Below are 27,550 nucleotides of genomic sequence, written 5' to 3'. Positions count from 1 at the left end.
CTTATATATGTTGAGTTCTGTTCATTTTACTTTAGCAATTGATTATGAACAGTAAATCTGCAGCATGGTGTGAATGTGGAATAGATATTTCAACTCATTAATGTGGACTATTATTGATAAGAGGAGAATAGTCTGCGTGCCGGAGCAGCCTCGCTGTGTTTATACGCTCTGCATGTGATGAGACAGGCAAAGTGTCCGAGTGGAGCAACATGTGCTGTGTGGTCTTAGGAAGAGATCATAATAAGACTCTTAACTTTAATCCACGCTCATTGTTTACGGAGATCTCTAATAGCACTGGACACTGAAACAGTTGTGGAAAGTAACTAATTACATTTTTCAAGTACAATTCTATCTTGTATTTGACTTGATTATTTTAATTTTAAGCTACTTTATACTTTCATTTCAGAGGGGATACAATGCGATTAAGTCTACTACATGTATGTGACACTTAAACTGACTTTTTAAATACATATTTTGAAAAGGATCATGATAGGAAAAAGGACAAATGAAAGGATCTGAGTACTTCTTCCATGAATGGCACTGAGGTGGATTTTGTTAAAATTGACAACACCATGGGGTCTCATTTTGAGAGTCCTTCATCATTCAGTGAGTACCATGTTGGCTTCAGTGTGCGAATGACCACTTGATTACTGTTTCATACCATACTTTGATTTAAGTTTCCTCTACAGGTAAAAGTTATACAACATTCGCTTGCACCACAAACCTTTCCCTATGTCAAACACAAACGGCTCCCAAAAGAAGGAAATGGGGGGGGTGTTTTAACTTGAGGCCTTGTTGCTTGTCGCTACACAACACATCAACACACGGCAGGTTCCAGCTCCCTGGGAATTAGGGGCGCGCTGCCTTGTTGGGATTAACAGCTCTCTGGCAGCGAACGGATCGGGCATGTTTTAACAAGAGCGACTTTTCTGAGCACTTTAGAGAAGGTAGCTGCTTAGATCACTAAGGCGTAAGTGTGAGTGCGGGAGTCCCTCTTTAGTGTTTTTCTGTACTTTTTGTGCTCATGTTGCAGATGAAGGGAGGCCATGTGACTATTTGGGGGAGCTGCTGGAATGTATTGTGATGTATAGTCGCTGTCATAGCACATTTACTTTCCAGGCTTCAATTAGGTGCATGAGAGTGGAAGAGTGCTTACATGTTTGGAAAGTGGCCTCCCTGACTTGGCTACAGGCCATGCACAGTCCACAGCACTATAAATGAGAGAGTCCATTAACCTGAGATATGAAGTGTATCCATCATGTTCAGCCTCAAAACCAAAAGTATTGTTTTTGCAAACACTGTACGTGTCAGCAGGAAGAAATCTGTCTTTAGAGGCGTGCAGCTGAGACGTACTGGGAAAGGGAAGTGGGCCCAGTGGATGTCCCACTCTGCCCTGACACCAGCAGCATCTTTTCCTGTAGCACATTGACGTCGAGGAAGAGCCCCGGGATGAATCATGTGTGAACCTCATTGTTCTTCCAGTCAAACAGGTCTGTGTGAACCTGGCTTTGTCACTAACATCTGCCACAATGTCGACTTTCCCATGTTCTATATGCAGACCCTCAACCTGACATTTCCTCACATGACTTCCTAGCACATTGGTTGACGATTAACTCAGAGATAGGTGTGGGCCTCCGGCTGCTTGCTCTTTCACACACAAGAAACCCAACATCTCTGGATGCTTTTCCTCCTTATAGAAAATATTATCATTCTTAAGCCCTATACCCCACCTCTTATAGATACAGACGGACATAAATAACACCAGAATGTCACAGTGTTCATAAAAACACAGTGAGTCCGTCTTATCAGGCTGAACTCTGACCTGTTGTTTTTGCTGTCACATTTAAACTGTGTGTGGTTGTTTTTAATGCAGCTCCATGAAGCAGACACCTTTAAGAGTGGCAGAGAGAGCAGCCACTTGCTTTTATGTAAGAGCACTTTAATAATCCCTGCCTGAGGATTTCAAGCATATGTATGTCATTACTGAGAGAGAAACAACATAACTAATGCACCTGTTGTTGTGAGTGGTACCACAATGATGGCTTTTCAATGGCTGTTTACCACGAACAGTGTCTACTTTGCTGCTTCTTCCCCTTATAATAAGATATATTAAACAGCTCTTACCTCGCTGTGTGCTTCCTTATAACCTTTTAGTTGACTTTTAGCTGAGCGCAAATCAAGCTGGGTACACGTCAGCGCTGAAAGAGGTATTCAGATATCTTGGATTAAAACTAGCAATACTACAGTGTAGAAATACTCTGTTACAAGTCCTGCATTCAAAATATTGCTTTGGTGGAATAACAGAAGCATAAACATCAAAAATATTAATCTTATTTACTGGATTATAATTATTGATGCGTTAACGAGTTAATTACTTTAATGTGTGTCGCAAATTCGCTATAAAATGGGTCACCTAAACCCACAAATAGTAGTGACCCAAATCAGGAGCCCTACTGAAAATGTTCGCTTATTTTAAGTGATTGTTTTTGTTTGTTGACATATTACATTTCTACTCATTTCAGAAACAAAAGAGCATGCTGAAGCAGAGGCTGCTGAGAAAAGTTTAGGATCTAGCAGTAAAAACATAATTTTTCACAGGAGTTGGTGGAGACCTAATTTTAACATATTTGTTGTGACCATACAACCATATCTCTGCTGATTAAATATTCTAAACTCAAAATGCATTAACTATCTTTTTCTTGAGTTTTGAACCCATATCTCTCAGCCTTACAAACAGGAATTGTGGCGACCCAAAAAGAGAAGTAATAAAAAAAGGTTTTTATTATTTGAATGATTATTTTATTATGTTATCTGTCTTTTGTCTCGTCCGCTTCAGTGTCATTGTTTAATTGCTCTGGAAACCACTTAAGAATCAGCTGCCAAAAAGCTCCGAATGTTGATGTTTTGCCAAATTCCTTTCCGGGACATCTATTTTTGCATACTGTTCGTCTTCCGGGTCTAATTTCCTGTTAACTTAGCTTGTGAAATCAGTGTTTTTTGACAGACCCCATGTAAATATCGGATGTTAAAGCTTCCTTGAAGGCACCACAGAGGAAGAGTTATTTCTTGAGCAGCATGACCACACAACATAACTGCCGACAGGAAACCAAATGGCGGGAAATTGTTCAAGCAAGTTTAAACTCTGGCAAATACAATTTGTAATACTTAAGTTAAATGAATGGAATACAAAGCCTGGTTGGGAGAATCTTGTGATGTGCTTTGAAAAGGTGTAACCAATTATTAAAAGTAGTCAGTGTGTTATTTGTCAATGGGGAGATGGATGTAGGAACAGACCACTGTGTTTGCAAGTTGTGGCTCATTAACTGTGACACTTTCCAGATATTCAAAACAGTTAGTATGTTTGTTGTACCTTTCCATTGCAGCCCCTGGTTCGCTTGAAACACAAAGATACATTCTCTCAAAGTTGAATGTATTTATCTATACGGAAATTAAAGTGTTCCCATTCATATCAACCACCACTTGTTTACAAAAATGTAAATAAATAAATACACCAAAAAGACCGACAAAACATTATTCCACAAATGCTCCATTAAAACAGAAACATAAAAAACAAACTGAGATTAAAATAATAGGGATGTAACGATATATCGGATATCGCGGTAAATAAATGTCTCAATACCGTCGTGAGACTGACAAAATCTACCACGATTTTTTTTTCTTTTTTTTTAAAAACTTTATTTAACCAGATGGTCCCATTGAGATCATCGATCTCTTTTTCAAGGGAGACCTGTCCACCATGGCAGCAAGTAGGTTACAACATGAACATAAAACAACAGATAACACAAAAGGACATCGTATTTACAGGGCTATCAGATGTACATATCTGGAGACATTGACAAGTACCAACAGTATGTTTATATCTCGCCCTGTCAATAAGCCTCAACTTCTTGGCAAAAACTGTATTGTTTTTGAAGTGGTGGAGAGACAATGCACAGTTTTACCCACTGCTGTCACCCATGGCCAAAGCATATCTCTCTGTCCCAGCAACATCAGTACCAAGCAAGAGAGTTTTTTCCACAGCAGGGGATATTGTAAACGCCCAAACATCCCAGCTTCTACCTGGAAATGTGGACATGCTCATATTCCTAAAAGATAACCTTGATGATGCTGAGTGAGTGAGTTAGTGAGCTAGAGTTGAGTTACTTTGATTTATTCTATTGCAGGGTCTGATTATTATATTGTTGACATTTATTATTTAATAAAGAAAAACAAATTCACATTCTTTTCTTTTCTTTTTCAATATCGCGATAAATATCGTACCGTGGACTTTTTATTGCGATATTATCGTACCGTGAGTTTTTGGTATTGTTACATCCCTATAAAATAAGGATTACAATGAAATCATAAGAGTATTTTTTCCTCGATTTGGTTGGTTGTAAAAACTACTCCAATGATTCTGCTTAATAATGTTCTTACTGTACTGCAGGTCAAATACATAAATGTCTAAATTGCAGCAGCATATCAAACATGTCTTATTATTTGCAGTAGTGAAACTAAAACATGCAAAACCACTCTCATGTTGCACTAGGTGTTTATGAGGAATGAGTCAAATCAATTCTTCATTGTGGTTGATGATGATTTTAAACACCGCCTGTGTGCTCTTTCACCTTTCACCTGAAGCCAGTAGAAGCCAGGGTCCTGTTGTGGTCGTAAAGTCTGTTCCACCTTCACAGACCCCAGCAGAGGTCAGGATTAGCAGGTCGTCTGGATTAGGAGACACGGCACAAACAACTTCCCTTCAGCCTTCAGTACCAGGCAGCAGGCATTCACATCATGTTTTTCTGACTCATTTGTTATTTTGTTCAGCACATCCTTGATAACACATAAGTAGTTCTGAGCCATTATGACCCCCATTTGGACAAAACAGCACATGGGTTACGTGAACCTCTGGCCCAGGCGGTTTCATTTAAGTATTAGGTCTAAAAAACAGTACTTTTTCTTCTTACAGTGGTAACGGTGTGTTGAGTTTTTGCAGTTTTGTGATTTAAGATTAAACATAGGTTATATATATATCTATATATAATATATGTATTGATAATATACAATCCCACTTTTCCTGCAACACCTGAGTTTTCCACATGTTAAGCTTGAAAGCTGTGAGAATTAACTATAGCCATTTCAATTTGACGTTAATAATGGGTTCATAGTAATTTTGGGGAGGGGCTCTGAAGGAACCTGAGGGGATGCGTTGTCAGTGTTGTAAACTTTAATGACTTTCCGGCTAGATTTATTGACTTTTGATCATGTGCTGCGAACTCCATTAGAAAACAGAAAGATATGCTGGGTTTTCAGTTTGAGTCAAATCTATACTCTTACGTGGCTTTCCTGTTGCCGACCCAAACTTTAAGGAGATATATTTTAATGGGGTTAATGGTTCACTTTTACATGACATTAAAAAACATAAGAAACATGTGCTTATGGTTTATAGAAGATTACATTTAGCTTAAATTATTAATTATTAAAGAGGGTATTTAAAGAAGTTATAAGGCACTTTTGACATACAACACATTTAACACATAGAAAACAACTCTAGTATGTTTTTATCTTGTTTTATTGAATTCTGTAAATGTTGTTAAATTTAACTTTTATGCTGAGGTGTTATTCTTTCCCATGTAAAGCACTCAATTACAATAATTAAAAGATAATTGGTTATTATTTGTTGTTGTATGATAGCATGTATCTAAATATGAAATGCTACTGTAGTAACCCCATATGCAAAACAGATCCTCTTCTCAAAATATCCATTATAAGCACAAAATACTAAAGAAAATCATAAACAAAAACTTAAAACTCTTACTTAGGATATTTGTTGTGAGTGAAATATAGAACTTGATTTGGCACATGGCTCCATGAAGTCATTTGCTAGGATTTAATCTCATTAGGGCACCTCACTCCTGCAGACTGTACACTCAGTGTGATTATATTTAAGATATGGAAATTACAGCCATGCAGTTTAGCTCTGCTTCCTCTTTAATGCGCTTGCGTTGCAAGATGTCCTAATCGGCTCAGTAACTAATTATTTGTGTGCCATTGTAACCTTCCTCTTACAAGTGACGCATGTTGAGAGGCGTTAGCCCGCATCACCTCTTGACCTTGCTGCTTCGCTCTTCCTTCCACCTCAGGAGTGTTGTTGGGAACATGTGGGAACCTCCAAGTTTTCCTCTCTTGCCAAATAACTCTGATTACAAAATGCTGATGTTACTAATGAGCTGCTCTCGTGTTTTACTTTTCTTCTAAGTGGCCCCTTCCGTCTGACTGAATGCCTGCAACAGCAGATAGTGGTTGGTGTTCATTCGCACACATGCAGAGAAATCTCAACTAGAGAATATTTCATAATAAAACGTTGATTGAAATGTCACTGCTGCCACAGAAATCACGTAATTGCAGCTTTTTTAGTATTCCAGTCAAATCTATTTCAGAATAACAAACAACAGGATAGTATTATCTTGCACCAAACAGGCTGCTGCGTAATCAGGTAGTGAACAAGCAGTGTTGATAGAGATGGCATTGGGGTACAATCTCAGCTCACATAAACAAGATATTTTCAGCCTCTGAGAGCTCCTGTGTGAATGATGTGTTTTTCCATAGTGTTTTTCCGAGTGTGAGAACATCACTGGATCAAAAGGAGCATCATGTTCTGTTCCTAAACAATAGTTGACTCAGACAAGGATTTTCCTTCCTCATTCTTTCCTCCAAAGCTTCCTAGAATAACAGAGGAACTTCTTAATTTCCGAACATGTACAGTAAATCTTGTTCTACCTTGCATGTTTGTTGATACTGCATACTTTGATTTGCAGTGTGCATACGATACTGCAGTGGTCCCCATCTCTATTTTAAGACATCCACAGGCTCTTTCAGAAACACATATGACTTCATAAACAACCCCTGTAATGTATAAAATGTATATGTTGGATTTTAATTAATCTAACACTATAAACTACATAAAAGTGGATGTTTTTTAAATCATGTACAAACTTATACTGATAATGATTGGGTCAGTTTGGTCAAGTTTGATTTGTGCTATAGTAACAGATGCTAGACCTTTAAGTAATGTATTCTTTATATTTAGCTATTTTTATACCAAATGTATCAAACTATTTCCATTTTTTATCCGACAAGTTGATGAAAAATGTTTCCCTGATGTCCAATTTTTAATATGAATTATTCCAAACTCATTATCCATTACAATGTATGTCTTAACTTTAATTAAATTCCAGCACTTACAATATTGTGTACATCTTATAAATGATGTTGCATATCTGTAAACAATGGTCAATCTGTTTGACGAAACATGAAACAAGTATTTGTAAATGTTTCACAATTGCAGGTAGTAAAATAGTTCAATACACCAGCTGCTCCTCTGTCTGTGTGATGTCGCAATGTGAACAAATAAAAGCGGAGATCAACAACAACTGAGACTGTGATGTGGCCGCAAAATAGCTTGAGATAAGATTGATTGTTTCCAAGGTCCAGAGTTATCTAATTCTGAATCCGAATCGGTTCACTCCTTCACATGCACAAGTGAGTCATATATCAGGGGAAGGGGCAAAGCGCTGAAAGCCAATCCCAGTAATGGTCTATTATGTACAATTCAATTATTAGCATAATGATCTCCAATACTGTTTTTTAATTTGAATAACTTTATTCATTTTAAAAGACTACATTTATAAAATAATTGGAATTATCCCTTTTAACTTTAGGACGAGCAGCTGATTAGATATTATTACATTAACTACACTAACTTTACTGGTCATTATATTTTGAAAGCAGAACAATTGTATTTTCTTGCTGTAACTAGCCATTTTCTTTTGCCAATTATTTAGCCAATTATTCAATTAATTGGTCATTTATTGTGTTTAACTTGTTGTTTAGAAGTTAAAATAAGCATTACAAATATGGAATTATAAAGTGAAATATACCCTAACCCAAAGTACCAAAAGTAAAAGTACTTATTAACAGAATAAAATGTATGTTATTTTTGGAATATAATTATTAATGCATTAATTGGTTTTATCACTTTACCTCTGCATCTTGTAAGAGTGAATATCATTTTAATTACAAACTATATAGTCTACTGCTGGAAAGCTTGACCTATAATAATATCATATCTTTAGTTGATTATATATTTTTTGAATTGAAGAAAGTAATTTAAGTGTTTAAATTAATGTAGTAGAGTAAATAATCCTTCTTTAATAGTAGCAGAACATTTTGATATTTAAATGAAGTACAAGTACCAGAAGGTGTATACTTCAACACAGTACTACAGCAAATGTACTTAGTTACTCTGGATATATAATAAATAAATGCATTACTTTCTGACGCGTTGCCACCTGACAGTAGGATCAGTTTGTTGTGTAATCCAATAAGCTCCAGTCCGTATTTCCCATGGAGCCCATCTGGCTGACTGGCTCGGTTTGTTTACTGGCGGAGGCTGAAGAAGGGGATCCTACAGGACCTGCTGGGAGACTGTACAATCTACCTCTGTTTGTGGAAGAAGAACAGGGGAAAACAACTTTATTTCCCATGCTTTCCTCTCATTCAGATACACGCTTACTTGCTGTGGTGGCAGGAGCCTGAACACAACTCGGAGCATTTATAGGTTGTGTTTTTTTTTCTATTCCCAAACAAAAAGAAGAAGAAGTGCGGAGCCACGACTGAAGTCTGTCAGAGAGCTGAGGTCTCACTGAAATCTCTGCTCTGACTGGAGAGGACTCGTTGGAGTTGACCAGGGAAAAACTACACTTTGTTTCCCAAGCGAGAAAATCAACTGCGATGTTTTGTTTTCGCAGGAGGAATTGAGGGATTCTTTTTGTTTTTTTTGTTTTACGAAAGACACGCTAACGTTACGCCACGCATGCCACAACCATCGAGTCAGCAGCTCCAAAAAATCCTCTAAATTAAGTTATCAGTCGCTTTAATGGGATTTTTCTTGCATGCAAATCGACTTTTGTATTAATAATATCCAGTGCAGCTGTAAAGGTATGCGGGGGGTTTCTTAAAGTAAAACAATATTGAGATAGTTGCTGAAAAGCAGCGCAAACTTCACTTGTGGCCTGGACTAGAGGTGGAGCTAGGCTAGCTAGCTTAACCGTAGCATTTTTTCGGAACAACAAGTCTATTTTTGCTCTTTTTTCGGACACGGACAATCTAAACTGGGTCAGTTTATCAATCAAATGTATTTGAAGACATAAAAGGAGCTCTCATATCCCCTGGTGATGTGTGTTACGGGTGCTTTTCCATGAGGTGGCTAACTTTAGCAGTGCTAGCTTGTGTTTGAGTGAACACGTTGGACTCGTTCCTCCGCCCATCTTCCGGGATGGCTTTTATTTATTTTTGTTTACCTGTTGGCCCACGCCGCCAAACAAAACCAATTTCCTGAAGGTATTTCTCCTTCAGTCTGAACTGTGTCCTCGCCAAGGATTATTCTGCATTTGACCCGGAATAGTGCTGCATGGTGTTTTATTCCGAGTCAGTTATGTGGCTCCGGACTTTGTGTTTTGTTTTCACGGTCTGCATTGTGATGAGCTGTCATCGAGCAAGTGGAGAGGGTAAGTAACATTATTATCACTTTTATTCATAGTTTATATTAATCATTTTAATCATGTAAAATTATCTGAAAACGTGGCTGTTTGTGTATAAAAACATAGACAATATGCACAATGCTAAGGATCTACAATTGTATTTAAAAAGAAATGTCGGACTGTCAAATATTTTGCTTTTTTTTTGTCTATTGCATGTGAGGGGATTCACAATGACATCTAAAAATCATTACTTATTTGTTAATTTCACCAAGATAGTGAGGAAATGATTGACTCTCCTTTTTATATTTTGTTAGAGAACCTTAGGGATATACACTATTAAATCATTGTTGCATTCATTATCAGTACATTTTATACACATTATTAATACAATAGTCAGTGCAATTACATTAATTTGAAGAACATTATTGGACATAATTTAAACATACTTATGATTCTCAGTGCTGCAAAATTGTCATTTAAATTATAATTTTTTGTTATTGATGGTGATTTCTTTTTGAAGGCACGTAGACAGCAACAGTGGTGTCGTAAACAGTCACTGCATTGAAGGGACAAAGGTTAACACTTATCGGCTATTTGGAGTCTGCAGGCACTGTAAACAATATATTTTCCTCCCAAATAAGTAAGCAGTCTGAGCATTGTGGAGAATTAAATGTCTGTTATTGTGAAAGGGAAAGCCTTGGCTTGTTGCTGTGGTCAGTGCAGGAATGCAACAATAAGCCCTCTTTACAACTCCTGACAATCCCTTTTTATATGCAGCAGCCAGCAAGCACCGGGTGATAAGAATGAATGGATAATATTTGCAATCACCCCGAGACATTTTCAACATTTTCAAAAACCACAATCGGTATTTCACACTCCTTGAATCTGTAAACCTAAATATTGGTTGTATTTGTGAGGAAATGTAAAGCAAACCGATGGGACTACATGCTGGTTTAAAGTACTGTACAGCAAGTGTGCACTTCAAGTATGACAACACCAGAAATCAGGCTGGTAAACAGTGACATTAAACAGTTCTTTCACTATCTCATATACTAGAAGATGTTACCATTTTGATCTAATCAGATGATTCAGTGGATGTTAGTGGTGCTTTATAAGTTAGATAATCCTTTTCCAAGTTAACAGCTCTTCATGTGAAATAGCTGTTCTTTTTAACTCATGGATTTGCATATTTAAAGAAACGTGGCCTGTGTGTTCAGTCCATGTGTTATAACCTTGTCTTGAGTTGGGAAATGGACTCACAAAGTGTTGTTAAGATACAAGGCAGGCATTTAACATTTAAAATTGTAATAAAGCTTAAAAACTCCACAATAAGCAATTCAAATGTATATAGCTATCAATTAAAAACTCTGGTGTGATGACTTGTTTACAAAATAATGATTTCTATAATTGTTGCTCATTTATTTCGTTCAAATCTGTACATACAACAGAGAATGCATGTCAAAATACAACATCATCTTTCGTTTTGGTGCACAAATGCAAAACTAAAGGCATTTAAAGATGCTTTTATTAGGATTATGACTCAGTCAATACTCCCTAAATGCTCTTGTGTTTTCACCCTTTTTTTCTGCTCCTTGCGAAAACATTGCTCCCAGGTTTGTGCTGTCTTACAATAACGTTGACTCAAGCAACACATAATCCTCTTTTGTACGGTATAATAAGTTTGTCCACTTTATGTAAACACAGCATGTAGCCCCAGGTAGCTCTAAATCTCCCCGACTGCTGCAGTGCTGCGTGTGGCTGTGGTCGGATTTAAGAGGCGCTCTGAAGGAAAAGCAAAGCACAAGCTCTCTCACCTTTCATCGGATTTTAGTGAGGGGCGAATAGAGCGATGTCATCAAACCAGTTTGAGCAAGAATTTTAAGACATAAATCAAAAGCAAGTTGTGTAATTGTGCACTTCAGCCCCTTCCACCCCCCTCGAGCTCCTCTCAGACTGGAGAGAGAACCGCAGAAGGGGAGAGAACCTGGGCCTCACACCGGTCTATTTTATAAGCTGGACTGACCAGTGTCCAAGTCAGGAAACCTTGATGGAAACATTCACTTAATAATAGGAGCTTATATTTAGTGGCAGCCTGATATTCATTTCGTTTATTTATAATCAGATGGCTGCTAAAACGCTCAATTGTAACTGCAAATATATATTTTTTACATATTATATTTCAGATAGCTCCAGCTTGGGCCTCTTATTATAACATTAAATTCAAGTCACAGAGCCAACCATCTGTTTTTCACAAAGATACATATAAACAAGTGATCTTGCTTACGTTTACAGTTACTGATCTTCTAAAGGGATCTCTAAAGATTACATCTTAGCAATCACGACCAAAAGATATTCTGCCGTCAGCTGTACAATCACATTTTTAACCTGTTTCTCAAGTTGTGTCACCATCTTCTTACACATGTCTCACCTTGGAATTACATGTTCGGGCTCCATTTGTACATCGTGAAACTAAATGTAAAAGACAACTTTATCTCAGGCTATTTGTCTGAAGGTTTTTCTATCATAAAAACATTTCTATTAAGCCAAATAAGATCATAGATCCAGTATATTGTTGGGTCGAGGACCATTTGATATATAATTGCATTTTGAGATTGTCGTATCAATAGTAGGCAAATTATAAAGAGAATAGAGACAGGTGGTACAACACGATACAAAAGAGGCTCAAACAGTGTTTTCCATCAGCTCGTTTCAACTCAGGTTTTGTGTGGAGGTCTCAGGTGGTCAGATTGTCAGATTGCAGCGTATTGTTGTGCCGTTATAAAGCATCACTTTATCAAGAATGTCAAACGGCAGGGGGACCCGATGAAGCCCCTGCAGCCTGTTGTTGAGATCCACTCCGGTCACAGCAGGTCTCGAAGGCAGGCAGCAATCCAGAGTCCTGGTACTCCTGACTTAGGCCTCCCAACAAGGAGGGCATTTGTAAAGTGATGAAACTGTCACCTCCCCTCCACCACCAGCACTTCTCCAAAAACACTACAAATAAACTGCCACTGCTGTTTTGAAGAAGTCACGAGCACGCTTGACATGTATACAATGGAATCATCTTTACACTGTTTCATCCCAGTTGACAAGTTCATGTTTGAAAATGATATGCTTTGAAAATGGAGTAAACTGGCACTCCTTCACTCCGACCACACAGGCGTCTGTCAAGGAAGCCTTGTTGTGTCACATCTTTACCCTTGACACCGTTAACAGTAAATGTGCTTGTTGTGCTCTCACACTTCAGAGGTAATAATTACCTAACTGCCAAAATTGGTGAGAAGAATAATGTGTATCTGAGTGCAGCTGGCGGGCGATCACCAACCGATCTTTGGTCCGGAGCCATCCATACAGGATCCTCTTCAAATGCCTCACGAGGGAACTTTGTGGTTTTAATAGGCTTTCTCTAAAAGCCTGAATCACTTTTATTTAATTGTATTCCCTCTAATGTAATGCATTGTCATTGGGCAGCACTTGCTATGTCACCCCTACCTAACAGCTGGCTCATTTGATAACCCGCTCTAAAGACATTTATAGGCGAGCCTGTACTCTTGAGACATTTACCAAGAATAGAGCTGCAATGATTATTCAATGGACCTTTATTTTAATCGACAGAAAAGTAACCTGCAACCATTTTGATATTAGATTTATCTTAGTTTTTCATTCAAAAGCTTCTAAAAAAATTGAGATTTCCTGCTTATTCTCTGTTTTCATCATCATGTTAAATGCAATATTTTATGTTTTTGACTGACAAAACATAGCAATAAAACACATTAAATTCGACTTTGAGAAACTGGAAACCTTTTCAAAATGTTCTAAACCAAACGATCTTCAAATGATTTAGTAAATATATAATAATGAAATGTAATTGTTAGTTGCAGCTAGGCCTGTCGCGATAAGCAATTAATTGACTTATCGTACGATAAATAAAAATGAACTCGATAACTTTTCTGACCTCGATAAATTGCCCTTTAAATGTGTGTTTGTTTACATAAGGATGTGACCAGCATTTTAGCCAGGTGTGCTGTGAGGGGCGGGGCTCACACACAGCCAGGTCATATTTATATATACAGTCTATGGTCAGGAAACTCCGCGTGAAACAGCGTAGCAGCCAAATGAATAATATAGAGAAAATATTTATCGCAATAATTTCCAGGAAAATGTATCGTCCAACTAAATTAATTATAGTGAACGGCCTAGTTGCAGCCCTAACCTAGAAGGTTGTGTCTCTGTGAGTTATATTAATACCATTGTCTTAACTGCTGTAATATATCTTATCCTGTGCAGCTGAAGCCAGGAGAAACCTCTCCTAATTAACCATAATTGCAGCTGAGAGCCTTTTTGAAGTAAAAGTTAAATGGACTGTCGACTCGTCAAACATATTCTCGAGCTGAAACGGTTGTCAGAGTTTAATGTTCTTTGCCTATGATTTTACTTTACAGGGGACCTGTTATGCAAAATGTACTTTTGATGTCTTTTATACATAAATGTGTGTATGTCAGGAAACTCACAAAGCGTCAGAAAACAAAACCCTCTCTCTTTTCCTCTGTACCCACATCTCTAAAAAAAGAATAAAAAAAGGGTAGTGCTAACGAGCAGATCCAGAATTTTCGCTCCTATAACGTCATTGGCGAAATGCGGACGACGTGACACGTCCTAACCTATATTCTCCGGCACACGTGACACCAACCTACCGTCTCCGTATACAGTTGCAGCTGTGTGTCTGTGTATTCAGCAGGATGTCTGCAGGAGGCACTTAGAGTAAAGTTGTTATATATAATACATATAATGGCACTGTTCTAGCGGTAAACACTTAAGAAAGAACATGTCAAGCTATGTGCTGTATCAGAAACAATGCACGGTGTGTTTTGGTAGTAATATGCTTTGTGTTTACATTAGCAAGCATGCTAACACTCAGAGCTAACCATGGAGCTAAGCTAACGCTGTAGGCTACTGGAGAGAATATGTGTAACGTAATGTCCTTGTGGTAGACCCTGCGAGAGAGAAAGGTTTGAGCTCCATACTGTTTCAGAAATAAAGCTTGAAGTGGTTAGGAGCATAACATGGCATTTAATCACCGCAGCGTTTAGCTGAGCTTCTCCCGGTAGAAATCTCTCTCTAGCAGTAGCAGGGGAAAGCTGCGTGACGCTACAAAGGGGCGTGGCTAGCAGCAGACGTTCAATTTTTAAAACAGAATCAGCCTGTTTGCAACAAGGCTGCAAAAGAGGGGTATGAGCAGTATGAGGCATGGCTACAATGGGTGATCTGTTTGGTATTTTAAGCAAAAAACTTCACAGACATGTTTTGTATAGGTATGGCCCTACAATATATGTTTCCAATATAGCATAATAGGTCCACTTTAAGAACCATAGTTAGTAATAGATTGAATTATATGTTTTCTGTGTTTACAGTGTACCTTTTACAACTAAGAGGTGGTGATGTTTTACAGCCGTTCTTAAAGTGGATTACATCCATACATACGTATGGACCTTTACCAATACGTCAGATTAGTAAAGGTGAACGTGTATCTCGGTGACCTCGGCATTTTGTGGATTCGGGGTTACTTTTAGTCTGGGTTAGAAAACAACAGAGCAGCTAAACCTTGAAAAGGGAAGTTTTGCAATCAGCGAGTGTTTGTCCCTGCATGCTCATTAAGGCCTCGGTTTTCTCTGAGGCCTGGCAATAATACACGCCATCAGTCTAACTACCTGTAAGCAGTGTTTCCACCAGACCAGGGCTGAGAGGGTGGTGTGTGTGTGTGTGTGTGTGTGTGTGTGTGTGTGTGTGTGTGTGTGTGTGTGTGTGTGTGTGTGTGTGTGTGTGTGTGTGTGTGTGTGTGTGTGTGTGTGTGTGTGTGTGTGTGTGTGTGCGGAGACATGTCGTGTCACGTGACTTGAATTTTGAATTGAGCCGTCCCTTATTGATACTATCTCTTTACGTATTAGTGATGGGAATCCCGGCTCTTTTTAGTTAGCCGGATCATTTGGTTCGGCTCACTAAGAAGAGCCGGCTCTTTCGGCTCCTAAACAGTTTACCAGAGCCTCAGTTTCACTGCTGCGAGGCTCCGGCGCTCGCAGTTCATGCGAGTGCTTCACTAGTACCCCCCGTCAAGGCTCGCCGGCAGTACACTTTCCGTCACAGGAACACGCTTTGCTGGCGGCTAAAATAATCCCACCAGACTCCTTTGCCAGAGGGATGTCCTTGTCCTTGTCCTTTTTCCTTTTCGTCATTTCAAGCGATAAAAACTCTCGATAAGGGCTTCAAATGACAGCAGGACCCGCCCCCTGGCGGAACCGCTGCCTGTAAACCCCCCCACCCCTTCATCCACCTCCTTTTAAAGATCAGAAACTTTAGTGCCTGTTGATGCATGCAGCTGCATTGAAAGGATTGTGCTCAGACTGTGAAGAGCTGACATCCTTTAGCATAGATATGTACAGTATTTGTGCTCCTGCGTCAGTGATGTATCTCTGTGCATGATGATATAAAATTAGGGCTTGCTTTACATCAGGCATTCACAGTGGTATCTATCTTGATTTATTACAATGGCATTGCATTTATACTCTTCTTGCTTACAACTTGTCTGCATTATGAACAGAATTGTGACATGTGGGAAATTGCAAAAGTAGGCTCACAGAAGTCAGATGTGAAGAAATTGACATTTTCTTGTTGTGGGCGCATCTTTTCACTTAATTTGATTAAGCTCTCTGGATTTAATGTTATGCCTGGCTGACTCTCACTGTGGTGTGCTGCCTGTGTGTACTGGGCCAGCTTCAGTGGATCTGTACAAATCCGATTGCATGCACTTATATATTGCAATATTGTGTAGTGGTTTAACTAACAATCACTTACTTGCCTGATTTATTAATCCATCGCAAATATTGAAAAATATCCTCCACAACTTTCTCTTGTCTAAAACCTAAACATATTCAGTTTATGTTTCCTGTCAGTCAAATCCTCTCATTTCATAAGCAGAAACCAGGAGAAAAACTTTTCTGTGGACCTCTAGTTGAGAATTTTCAATTTCCAAGGATAAGAATAAAGTTTGGTGCTTTTGCGTCAATTGAATCTATTTTCTTCATTTTCTCTTTAAATGCCATTTTAATGCATTTCCATGCCTGACTGAGGGCACTTTGATTATATCTGTGTTCGAAAAGTGCCACAAATCAGCTTCGCCTGTCTTGTTAGTGGGATAAATGTTTTGTTTTGATCGTTTTCTTGACCAAATGATGGGAAACCATCCTTCTGGTCCTTTTTAATTAACCTTAAAAGTTCATCTGCCTCAGAGCTGCAGGCACGGAGAGACTTGGGCCATTAAAGATCTGCTCCACTAATGACTCTAATTGTCGATTCGCAGCACCCGGGCTGTGTTTTCCGTCTTGTCTGGCTCAGATTAGGTGATGTATGGAAAGCAGGAGCTGGCCGAATCGCCATAGTAACCTTCGTGATGTCTCCCAGTTTGTTCTCTTTCTCAACAATAGAGGCAGCATTTCAATTCTGGGATGCACCTGGTTCGTTTAGCTGGAGCTGTGTGAAGTCTTCAAGGACAGAATTGTTTGTTCTCAAGACCAGAGTGACAAAAACAGTGCTGTTTTTTTTTATAGAAGTTACAATTTCTGCCAAAGTTTTGTTTCTAAACTAAGTGTTCACACATGGATAAGTCGGCTCGGCCAATGTTTTCTCTGCCGCCGCTCTAAAATTCCTCACTTACACACCAAGGCTGCCATGTTCTAGTTTCCAATGTGAGCCACTATCAGTACGGCCGGAGTGTATTAGATTCTCTATTGGGAATGCGCTGCTAAAAATACTGGCCTGGCTGAAAGTGTACACTGATAGGAGCCTGGACTCGCCGCCCTGTGATGATTTGCCTTCTTCACAGGGTCACCCAATGCTCTGCTGGAGACCACACTGTCCCCTAGTACACTGCTAGGGTCTTTGTCTATTAAATTGTTTTGTTTGAGAGCGTGTGGGGTCTTTTATGAAAAGATAGAGGCCCTTTGTAGCGTCAATGGATCTACAGGAGGCATTTGCTGCAAATTCCTCCAGCAGTTGCCGTCATTTTGATTAGCAGTGTTTAATTTGGAGGCAGATAAGGTTTTGTGCCACGCCACGTCATGCTTACAATTCGGCTGTTACTCCTCGGACACAACCACAAAGGGAGCTGCAGATCTAAATGTATGACATGTACTTTTTATCAAGCCAGGCTGCTTTTAATAGCTTGCAGTTTAAACCCATGTTAGGACATTTTGTGTGTATTTTAAACAAGTGTCAAAGTTGTAGGCTGAACTTCAGATAACTTCTGCGGGGTGAGTCTGCTGGTTAAGGTCATGCAGTGAAAAGCTTGTTGTTTGGACACCAAGTGATTGGACACTCAGTGTGTGTGACGGTTGTCTGGTAGTGTTATGCAGCAGAAGGTGTAAAAGGAGCCCCTACCATAAAGAGTTGTACGCCTAGCTGTTTTACCTCTTCCCCCCTCATGGTTGACCAGTTGGCCCGATGCATGGTTGGTAAACAAATACAGTCCGCTCTCCAGGCAGCACACCTCCAGCTGCAGCCATGACTTGTGAACTGTATAATTGGGCCTGGAATGTCCCACATCTCAGCCGAAAATGAAAACATCTTTATGAGCGTCATAATTTGTGTTATGTCACACAAAGCATATGCTTACGAGTTTGGCTCATTTGCAGAACAGAGAGCTAAGGATATCCTCATTACTGTTAGTTCTGCTCATACAGAGCCCCCTGAGTGTAATATGGTTTAATGTATTTTCCAGTAGGTTTCAAAAGCACTGTACACTGAAGTTTTAGTACAGTTAACATTCTTCCAGAGCTAAAAACAATGAGCTAAATTGGTTTAAAACACAAATCCACATGGACTGAAAAGAATGCGCACCCCTTACTCATCAAAACATAAATAAACAATACAAATAGTTGTCAATGGTGTTAATTAATGACCAATATTTACAGTCATTACTTACAGTAGTAACTCATAGTAGAGAGCCATACACTATTATTCACAATTAACTAAGAAAACAGTCAGATACCTGACACGTGATATAGTGTAAATATGCAATAAACTAAGTGATTCATTGGAAAAATTAAGAGACGATTTATAATGGCTATATGCGACCCTACATTAAACTCTTGTATCATTGTGATACAGTAGAATTGAAAATGATTTGAGACGGTAAATATGTAACCCATCTCTAGCATAGTTAAGGAATGTCTCGTGAAACAGGATCATGTGTCTGGGTGAAGACTGACAAAGCCACAAATCTTCTACTGGTGCAATACGTGACCATTAGTGCTTCAGTTCCCCCTCCCACCCAGACAAATATTTTTAATGCATTAGCTAGGGTTTTTTATGGTCTTGAGTTACAGAAGCAACTCCACAAATCAACTCGGCATTACCAAGGATGAGCACAGACTTGCTCTTATGACAGCACTCCATATTTGACAGTGGCTCACAGCCAGATATGTGGTTGCTAAACAAAATGTCAGCAAAGATGGTCTGGTCTTTATCAAAGCCAGAGACATCACCACATATTTTTCAGTAAAATATCCCCTCTAATTAACAAGAAATCTATTTTTTTCTTTAGTCCTTGAGACCGTGTCTGACTTCTTTGACCTCCTTTTTCCAGTTTACAGAGCAGACATCTTGCCTAATGCATCAGTCACGTTCAGCACAGCATAAATATTATTAGGGAAATCCTTTTTAATGTTGATGTCCAAAAGCCATAACATTTCCTTTTCATAATAAAATAATGTTTAGTTACTCATAAAATGTAACGTGTGCATCTTATCCTTTCCACAGAATGGTGTTTGTTTGTTTTGTGAGTCATCAATGAAGGTTGGTCCTCTAGTTTCTAAAGAACCTTTGTATTTCCTTTTATATCTTTTCAGTTTGTCCGAGCAAGGACATCCGCAACAATGTGACCAACCTACGAACTCTAGAGAACTGCACTGTGATCGAAGGCCACCTGAAGATCTTACTCATGTTCAGGACCAAGCCTGAGGATTTCCGGGGCATCAGTTTCCCCAAACTGACGGTGGTCACCGACTACCTGTTGCTCTTCAGAGTTTACGGCATGGAGACCCTCAGCGATCTCTTCCCCAACCTTACGGTCATTAGAGGCAACAACTTGTTCTTCAACTATGCCCTGGTGATGTTCGAGATGCTCCAGCTGCGAGAGATCGGCCTCCATAGCTTGATGAACATCACCCGTGGAGCAGTGAGGATTGAGAAGAACCCGGATCTCTGCTACCTCTCCACTCTGGACTGGTCCAAGATCCTGGACACGGTGGAGGACAACTACATCATGGCTAACAAGAACGACAGAGAGTGCGGAGACGTTTGCCCGGGGGCGGCCATCGGAAAGACCACCTGCCAGACCACCACCATCAACGGACACTTCAGTGAACGCTGCTGGACCCAGAACAACTGTCAAAGAAGTAAGCAGTCTTTTTTTATAACTCACAAGTTATATAGTTTGTACCTCTGATTCTTTATAACAGCGCTGGAGTACTGCCTAGCTCTGATCCATAACCATAATACAACATATCACGTCCTTGGACACTAAACATTTCATACACTTGACAATCATAGAGTTTGAAATGAACCGAATGGGAACAAATTATCAAGACACTCTCTGGCAGGGATTTAAATGCTATATAAATAGGACTCTCATTTTAATCTGGTGTGGCTGCAGTGTTATTTCTGGCCACCGGTGACTGCGGGCTAAATACAACCTAGTGCTTGAATGATTAATTGCTTACACTAAAGGTACGGACACACCAGGCCGATTATCGGCGTCGGTGGGTGTCAGGCTGACGATGAGCGTCGACACGCCCTACTCAGATTGGTGTGTCCCGCACCATCGGGTCTTTTCAGCCGGACCGACGCCTTTTCGGCCGAAAACCACTGCCTTTGGCCGACTGCCAAATGCAAAATAGATCAATCTGATTGGCTGTTCAGCTAGCGAATCAGTGCATGAGAAACGAAACGGAAGTGAGGGACCCAAAGAAACTATTAAGAAGGCAAATCTGAGCTTTCATTTAACTCCAGCTCTCGACACAGGTTCGGGAAAGCCCCATGAGCTTCTCGCTGTAGAGTGACAATGGAACGCACACGCTATTTGTTGTTTGTTTATATCACGCAGTCTGTTCTTCTTCTCTCGGTTATCACGCAGTCTGTCTTCGGGTTGTTGCCTCTTTTTGGCACAATAGTATATTGGCTACTTAACCGGCGGCCCGTGCTGGTTAGACGATTTACTTACCGCCGCCTGCTGGTAAGGAGAGTTATTGCCTCTCACGAATGCGCAGTTCGTACGTGCAACTTGGCCGTCGGCTGAAGTCTTTGCGGTGTGTTCCAGTACGAAACATGGCCAAGACGCGAGGCGACGCAACTGTCGGGGTCCGTCTGTCAGTTCTTTGTTGTCAGATTGGTGGGTCCGGGCCTTTACACTTCTCATAATTTATTTGTTTTTAAATTAAAAACATTTGTAGGTCTAACCTTCAACCTCAGTGTTAACTGTGAGCATTTGCTGCTTTTTGTTTCAAATAATTATTCTCATTAAACAGATTTATATATATGAATGCAGAATCTGTAGTAAATGGGACACGAGTTGAAGCGTTCGGGTCTATCATGATGCATATTGTCCAGCCCTACATCATAAACCTTTGTACTTCCCCTTTTGTAGATGAGAAACCATATCAAGTGCTTATTATTAGATACATTTTTCATAATTTCCCGACTGTTACATTTTTCCAGTGACCAGTAGTAGCTTGTGTATTATTTCCTCAGCTACTTTCCGTCAACACATCATTATTTCCCTCACACGTCCAACCGGTCTAGCATTTACTGAATTCAACTCTCCATTTGGACCAAATTAAAGCACATGATGGTTGGTGTTTGAAAAAAAAATATTTTCTTGTTCGCGTTAGAATCAACGACTGCTTGTAGCCTAAAGTTGTTTTGCCAAAAGTTGGTTGTGTCCGTTTTTAGTGTTGAAATGTCAGAGCAGTGTCATGTGCTCAAGTTTAGTTAAGTAGGCCAAGTTCTGTGTCAATGCAGCTTGAACTGTACTCTAATGTGACGCAACACTTAGACATAGACTGTAGTTTTGTTATTGCTCATGTAGTGGACGAGGTAAAGAAGACATTTAACGTCATGGCACATTTCACATTGTCTCATTTAAGCAAAGCTCCTGCGAGACGGGCCTTTCCCTCTGTGTTCTGGTTTTTACTGTAAAATGACAAGCCCACCCATTTCACACTGCCAAAGAGTTCAAGTTCGAGTGCTGAGAAGAATTTTGCGCATGGGTGATGTCTGAACACCTTGGCTCGCACCATTACGCAACACTGCACGCATTAGTTTAACGGCTCTTTTGAACAAGTTTCCCTGCACGTCTGCCTTTTTAAAACTCTTAGTAATGTTTGTTTTGTGAGGCAGCTACATGTTGAGCTGACCATCATTATGCTCTTCAGTACCCTTTTCACTAGTGTTTTATTTATAGATTGTCCAATGACTTGAGGTGATTGCTCAACACAAATCTTTGAAACATGCCACATTATAGTTGAGGAAGTGTTGTATTCCTCACAGCAGAGATGATTTCCTTATTTTGTGCCATTCTCTGAAGATTAATCAAGCTCAAAGGTTGACCGGCAAGCTCTGATCTCCAGTCATTGGCCTGCATTCGGCACGGGCAGGGCCTGTGGTCTTGTGGTCTGTGACTTGCGGTTTTTTGCCTACTTTCACTAAAGCATGAAAAGATCTGTTAAGCCCCAGAACCACAGGACAGAGAGCAAGGCATTCCTTGTTGGCTTCAGATGTGCCAGTTGTTACTGCTTTTTATAGACCTGCTGTAGTTTATAAAGTAAGCTACTATTCCCAAATGTGTTGCTTTAGTCCAGGTTCAACAGTCACGTTCTTGCTTGATTTGCGGGACCAGCGTTGCAGTCGGGAAGAAAAGCAATGTGGAGCGGCACCTCACCGCTTCATAAGGAGTTTGACTGTGATTTTCCTTCTGGCAGAATCAACACATCAGCCCCATTGAACAGCCTAGTCGTGCCAGCCTATACTGCACATGAGGGGCAGAGCTTTACTCTGTGTGTGTTGCAACTTGCATGGCGTAATTTCCACTGGGGACAGGGGGGACATGTCCCCCCCCACTTTTCGAATTCCCGTTTGTGTCCCCCCACTTTATAAATGTTTATTTTTCAACGCAAGCCGTCATCGCCACGGAGCAGCACACAGCCTCTGTGAGCGAGCGAGACAGACAGACAGACAGACAGAGAGAGAGAGTGAGAGAGCACACCTTTATCTATTTAATATAGTTGTAAAAAATAAAGTAAGAAATCATTCCAATGTGTACTATAGGACAGTAATTGATTAGTCAAATATGCTTAAATAAAAAGAAAGAATGCTAACTAGGTAAGTTAGTCCATAAATTCATTTTGTGCTCAAAGTGCACCAGATTGATGCATTTCACTTCAACATTTAAAAATAAATCTTCCCAGGGATGCATGCCCCCGACCCCCCTAAAGGAGGTTAGGTCCACCCCCAAATAAAGCAGGTTAAAATAATTAAATTGCATACATTTTTTAGTAAACACTGAAAACGGGTCCCACAGACCCAAACAGCACACAAAGGTTAAAGGTAAGCATATAATAATGTTAAAATGTGCTAAATTTGTACACTGCAAAAAACAAAAAAAAGAGGAGTAAAAGTAGCTCACGACTTGTTTTATTTTTTGAAAGTAGCTCTCATCCTAAAAAAGGTTGGAGACCCCTGCTTTAGTCATATCTATTCTCTTCATGTCTCAGGTCTGCTGTTGTTGTGACTGATTTATTTTTTATAAACAAATGTGGAGGATTGATCTAAAGTAGCATTTGAGAGGTAAAACAAAAATATAATTTCACTTTGTTATGCCTAAAAATCTCACTCAAATAAGGGACTGCCTGGGACTTTTTTTTACTCCAAAAAGTGTCTGTCAGCTCTCTTAATAAAAAAGAAATGCAGTGGTTAAGTGCCAGAGGTAACTGTGGGTCACACATCATTTCTGCAGTCTGTACACCAACAGAAAACAAAGCAGCAGAACCACGAGACTTGGCTTAGTGCCCATGTTTGGAGTCAAAACCCATTTCACTTCCCTGCTTCTATAACGGGGGTAATTTGAACCTATCTCCTAATTTCCCCCTCCTTTTTACACCAAATTGGCTGCGTCCGTTAAGCAAAGTGGCAAAGCAAGGTTGCAGGAGTTGCTCATCACCGAAGCTGATTAGATTTGGCTATAGAGACACACAAACGCACACACCATGTCAACGTGTTAATTAGTGGCAAATACATGACATCATCCTGTGCAGCCTCTCTCTCATCCTTGAAATCAACTCCATTATTATTATTATTTTTCTAACTGTTTTGATAAGTTATAGAGTTGTATTAGAAGGTAGTGCCAGACAAATACTTTCACACGTCGGACATTCATTTGAAAAAATTATAAAAATAACCATGACTTCCTTTTTAATAAACAGCCATATCTGAACAGGCTTAATGCAACCCAAAATAAAATAAGTTCATAAAGTAAACTATCTTTCCCAGTCGTGATAAGTCCTCTTCACGACTCAGGTCACCTAATGTAGTATACACCGAATCAAGTGTCCATCCTGTTATTCATGTCTCTATTAGTTTGGAAGTAAATTAAGTTCAATGTTAATCCAAAATGTATCAAATACTATTTTTTTTTAAAAACCTGTAACTGTCAATAATCAGTAGTTTTAAAACCCCTATTTTTGTTTTGAGTTTTAAGTATATCAATTTTGTTGAAAAAAAAAGGTTTATGTATTATGAAATGTGTTTCAAAAATAACGCAGGCTTTTTATTCCCTTCTAAAAATAATTGGGTTGAATTACTGGACTGGGTGAAGGGAAATGGTACCGTTGAGTGTATTTACTTGCGATGAAGTACTATTTCTTGCCAACATCCAATTGAAAATAATGGGCATTTGATGATGTTTTGATAATGGCTTTTATGTGGCACAGCTTGTTTGGCTGATAGGACCTCGGCTTAGTCCTGAAAGGACCTGGCAGCTGGACATACTGGCTGTGACTCAATAAGAAATCGGAGGCTTCCCGTTGGGATATTATCTTTTTTCACTGCTGAGCTGCACGTACAGAAGGTCCATCTGCCACTCAAATATTGTCTTTAATTTTGTGTAATATGTTTTCTTATTTATTTGGCACTTTTATTAGAGAGTGGACGTAAGAGGGATAACAGAAAATGAAGGGAGGAAGATCGATGGCGTTGTGCTTTATGGTCAGCGCCATAAAACCTTTTGGCCCTCAAGGGGTGCCCCCAATCTTGCATATTTAACAGGCTGCTTTTTATTCAAATGTGTGGAAATCTAATGGCATTTCCCATTTTTATGTGTATGATAAATTCTTAGTATATCACATCTGTGAAGCTTTTACCGTCATTTCCATCTTTGCATTAGTGTCATCTTTAAGATCTCAGTGTAATCGAATGCAGCTTATGTTTGTTCTCTTTTCCGAGTAGCCTTTGTTGCATCGAGCCGTGAGAGATATACATGGGCTGGTATTTCCCAGGTGGCCCGTATTTTACACACATGATTAAAAGTGATCTTAATTATCTACCCTCTGCCAGAGATGAGACACCCACGGGAGGCCTTCATCTTCCTCCTCCTCCTCCTTCTTCTTATTCGCAGCAGCTTTCGCCAGTGTTTTCAAGATCTGTTACATATTTAATAAGGTCGAGAACGGCTTTTATCAGACGCTTCGATCTCTGATTGGTTTGGCACTTTCTACACTTGTAGCATGTGTGACCCTGTGGCTTTTGGCAGAGGTTAGTTGGTTTCGTGCAGCCTGTCACAATTGGAGTATTTCTATGAATCACATTTCAGTCAGGTCAGGTCAGGTGAGGACTCGCTGCCGGACATTTCTTGGTATATGGATGTTCCAAATATACTCTTGGCTCCCATCCCATATGTCTGTCCGCCAAACACAAGATGTACATGAAGATTTGTCAGTGTGTGTGTGTGTGTGACAGCAACACAGACATGGGGTTATAAATCACACAGGGGCATAACCTCTGCGTGTATATGTGCAGACAGAGTGGATGGCCATTGTTTAGTCTTGCTGCTAGGAAACATGAGTAACACTGCGGTGTAATCGTGCATATGAACACATCAGTCTTTCACCCAGGCGATATCAGAAGGAAAAGCGAGGTCACCGGTCACTACGGGGGTGAGAACGGTGCAGAGGGGGAATGAGTAGGGGAGGATGATTCCCGCCTCACCGCCGTTGACCTTTAGCCCTCCTCTTCACTGACCTTGTCGCAGCTCCCACACGCAACGGGCAGCGCTGGCGCCACGATCCTTTTCCACCCCCGAACAATGGCTGTCGTAGAAGTTCATGGAGAGTCCTTCCCGATTGTTTCCGGTCTTTGTTGGTCTGCTTCCTCTCCGAGGTTATGAATGGGCGCACAGGCCTCGGCTGATGTCTCGGGAGCGGCAGACACTTTTATGAGACCAAAATACTGATGGCCGACCCTTGGGAGGTCAGCAAGGAAGGAAAGAGGACACATTTAGCCACTAGTAAAGCTGTCTAGGGAAATAGAAGGATATTGTTACCAAGCTTTATTATTTTGAGATGGAAGAATTGACCCCTGTCGTGACATAACACAAAGAAGCTATGACTTTATTACATTGTCTTGACTCTTGACTTGCCTCTGTGTCACTTTAGATTCTTGGATGTCTCTGTGACATGTTAAAAGCTTCTGTATTCATCGCCTGTGGCATTGCCTTAAAACATGAACTCTGTTTGAAAGCCAAGCCAGCCTGGTGCCCCTCCCATCACATGAATCATTCCTTCTGTTTCTATTTCTGTAATGGCTCCTCATTCATTCTGTATACTCTATAATATTAAACCTTTAAGCTTAAATCTGAAGCACTTCACTCCAGCGAGAGGTACGTTTAGATGTTTTCAAAGTTGATAGAAAATGTGTGCTTGTAAAGACATTACATCACCGCTGATTTTAAACTGCTGTGTCGCCGAATATATGGCTAGCGAGTTAGCAATGCAAGGGATATATCAAATCAAATCACGTTTTTTATTTATATAGCACATTTTAAAAACGATTTTTGGTCAAGCCAAAGAGCTGGACATGCAAATAATAAATATATAGATTTAGTTTTGGCAATAAGATTACCCTTCCAAGAAGTATTTACAACCCAGCCATCATGTATGAATTCCTTTCCTATCTCTCTTTGTAGCCACTGTGCAAAGACTTCTAAACTAATATTTAGCCCATCATAATTTCTCTGGTAAAAAAACTTGTATAGATGTTTGTACCTTTTTTATATTTGGTGCTGAGCATTACAAGTCAGTAAGTGTTTGACTCCTATACAAGCTAACATTGTTGTAGGAATAGGATCAAATCAAAAGCGTTGACTTTGGAAAGTTTTGAGATGAATATAAAACACTTCAGAACAGCAGCTTGTTCTCCTTCTGTGTTGACACTGATGTGTTGACACTGATGTGTTGATACTTGTGAAATACAAAGCTATATGTCCCAAACCAAGGACATATAGCACATTTCTAAAAGGCCATTCAACAAGCTTTACAAAAACACAAAAAGCAATACGCCATACTAAAAAAGAAACACACAAGTTACATTTAAAAACAATCATCACATAAAGAATTATGAAGCCAAAGGAATACAAAAGAATGAAGCGAAAAAAGAACAAGGGTACAAAATACGATTAAAAAAATAATGGATCTCGTGTAAGGACTTATTTACGAAAGTCCATTCTGGCTTGTTTCTTTCACCAAGCATTTAGCTTGTAATCAGCCATGAAAAGAAAAAAAGCAATGACACAAGATCAGACAGAGACGCGTCAGCCTGCCTTTACAGTCTGCTGCTCTCTTCATGGTTCAGTATGCAGAGCGCTATTCTACTAGCCTAAATCCAGAATGCTCTCAGACCCCCCCCCCCCC

General features: G+C 39.7%; 1 protein-coding gene across 1 annotated transcript in view; it reads left to right on the top strand.

Moving 5' to 3' along the window:
• The first annotated feature begins 8,439 nt into the window (after window positions 1-8,439).
• The window catches only part of insra (insulin receptor a), a 54,447-nt gene continuing 35,336 nt past the window's right edge, over window positions 8,440-27,550 (top strand). The window contains exons 1-2 of the mRNA XM_010789527.1: window positions 8,440-9,569; window positions 19,442-19,990. Coding sequence (XP_010787829.1) covers window positions 9,473-9,569; window positions 19,442-19,990 — 646 coding nt within the window. The 5' untranslated portion in view covers window positions 8,440-9,472. The remainder of the gene's footprint in view (window positions 9,570-19,441; window positions 19,991-27,550) is intronic.

This window comes from Notothenia coriiceps, unplaced genomic scaffold (assembly GCF_000735185.1).
Source record: "Notothenia coriiceps isolate Sejong01 unplaced genomic scaffold, NC01 NC01_scaffold00001460, whole genome shotgun sequence".
Taxonomy (NCBI): Eukaryota; Metazoa; Chordata; class Actinopteri; order Perciformes; family Nototheniidae; genus Notothenia; species Notothenia coriiceps.
Note: the sequence above shows the minus strand (reverse complement) of the source record. Positions and strands in the feature narration are given on the sequence as shown.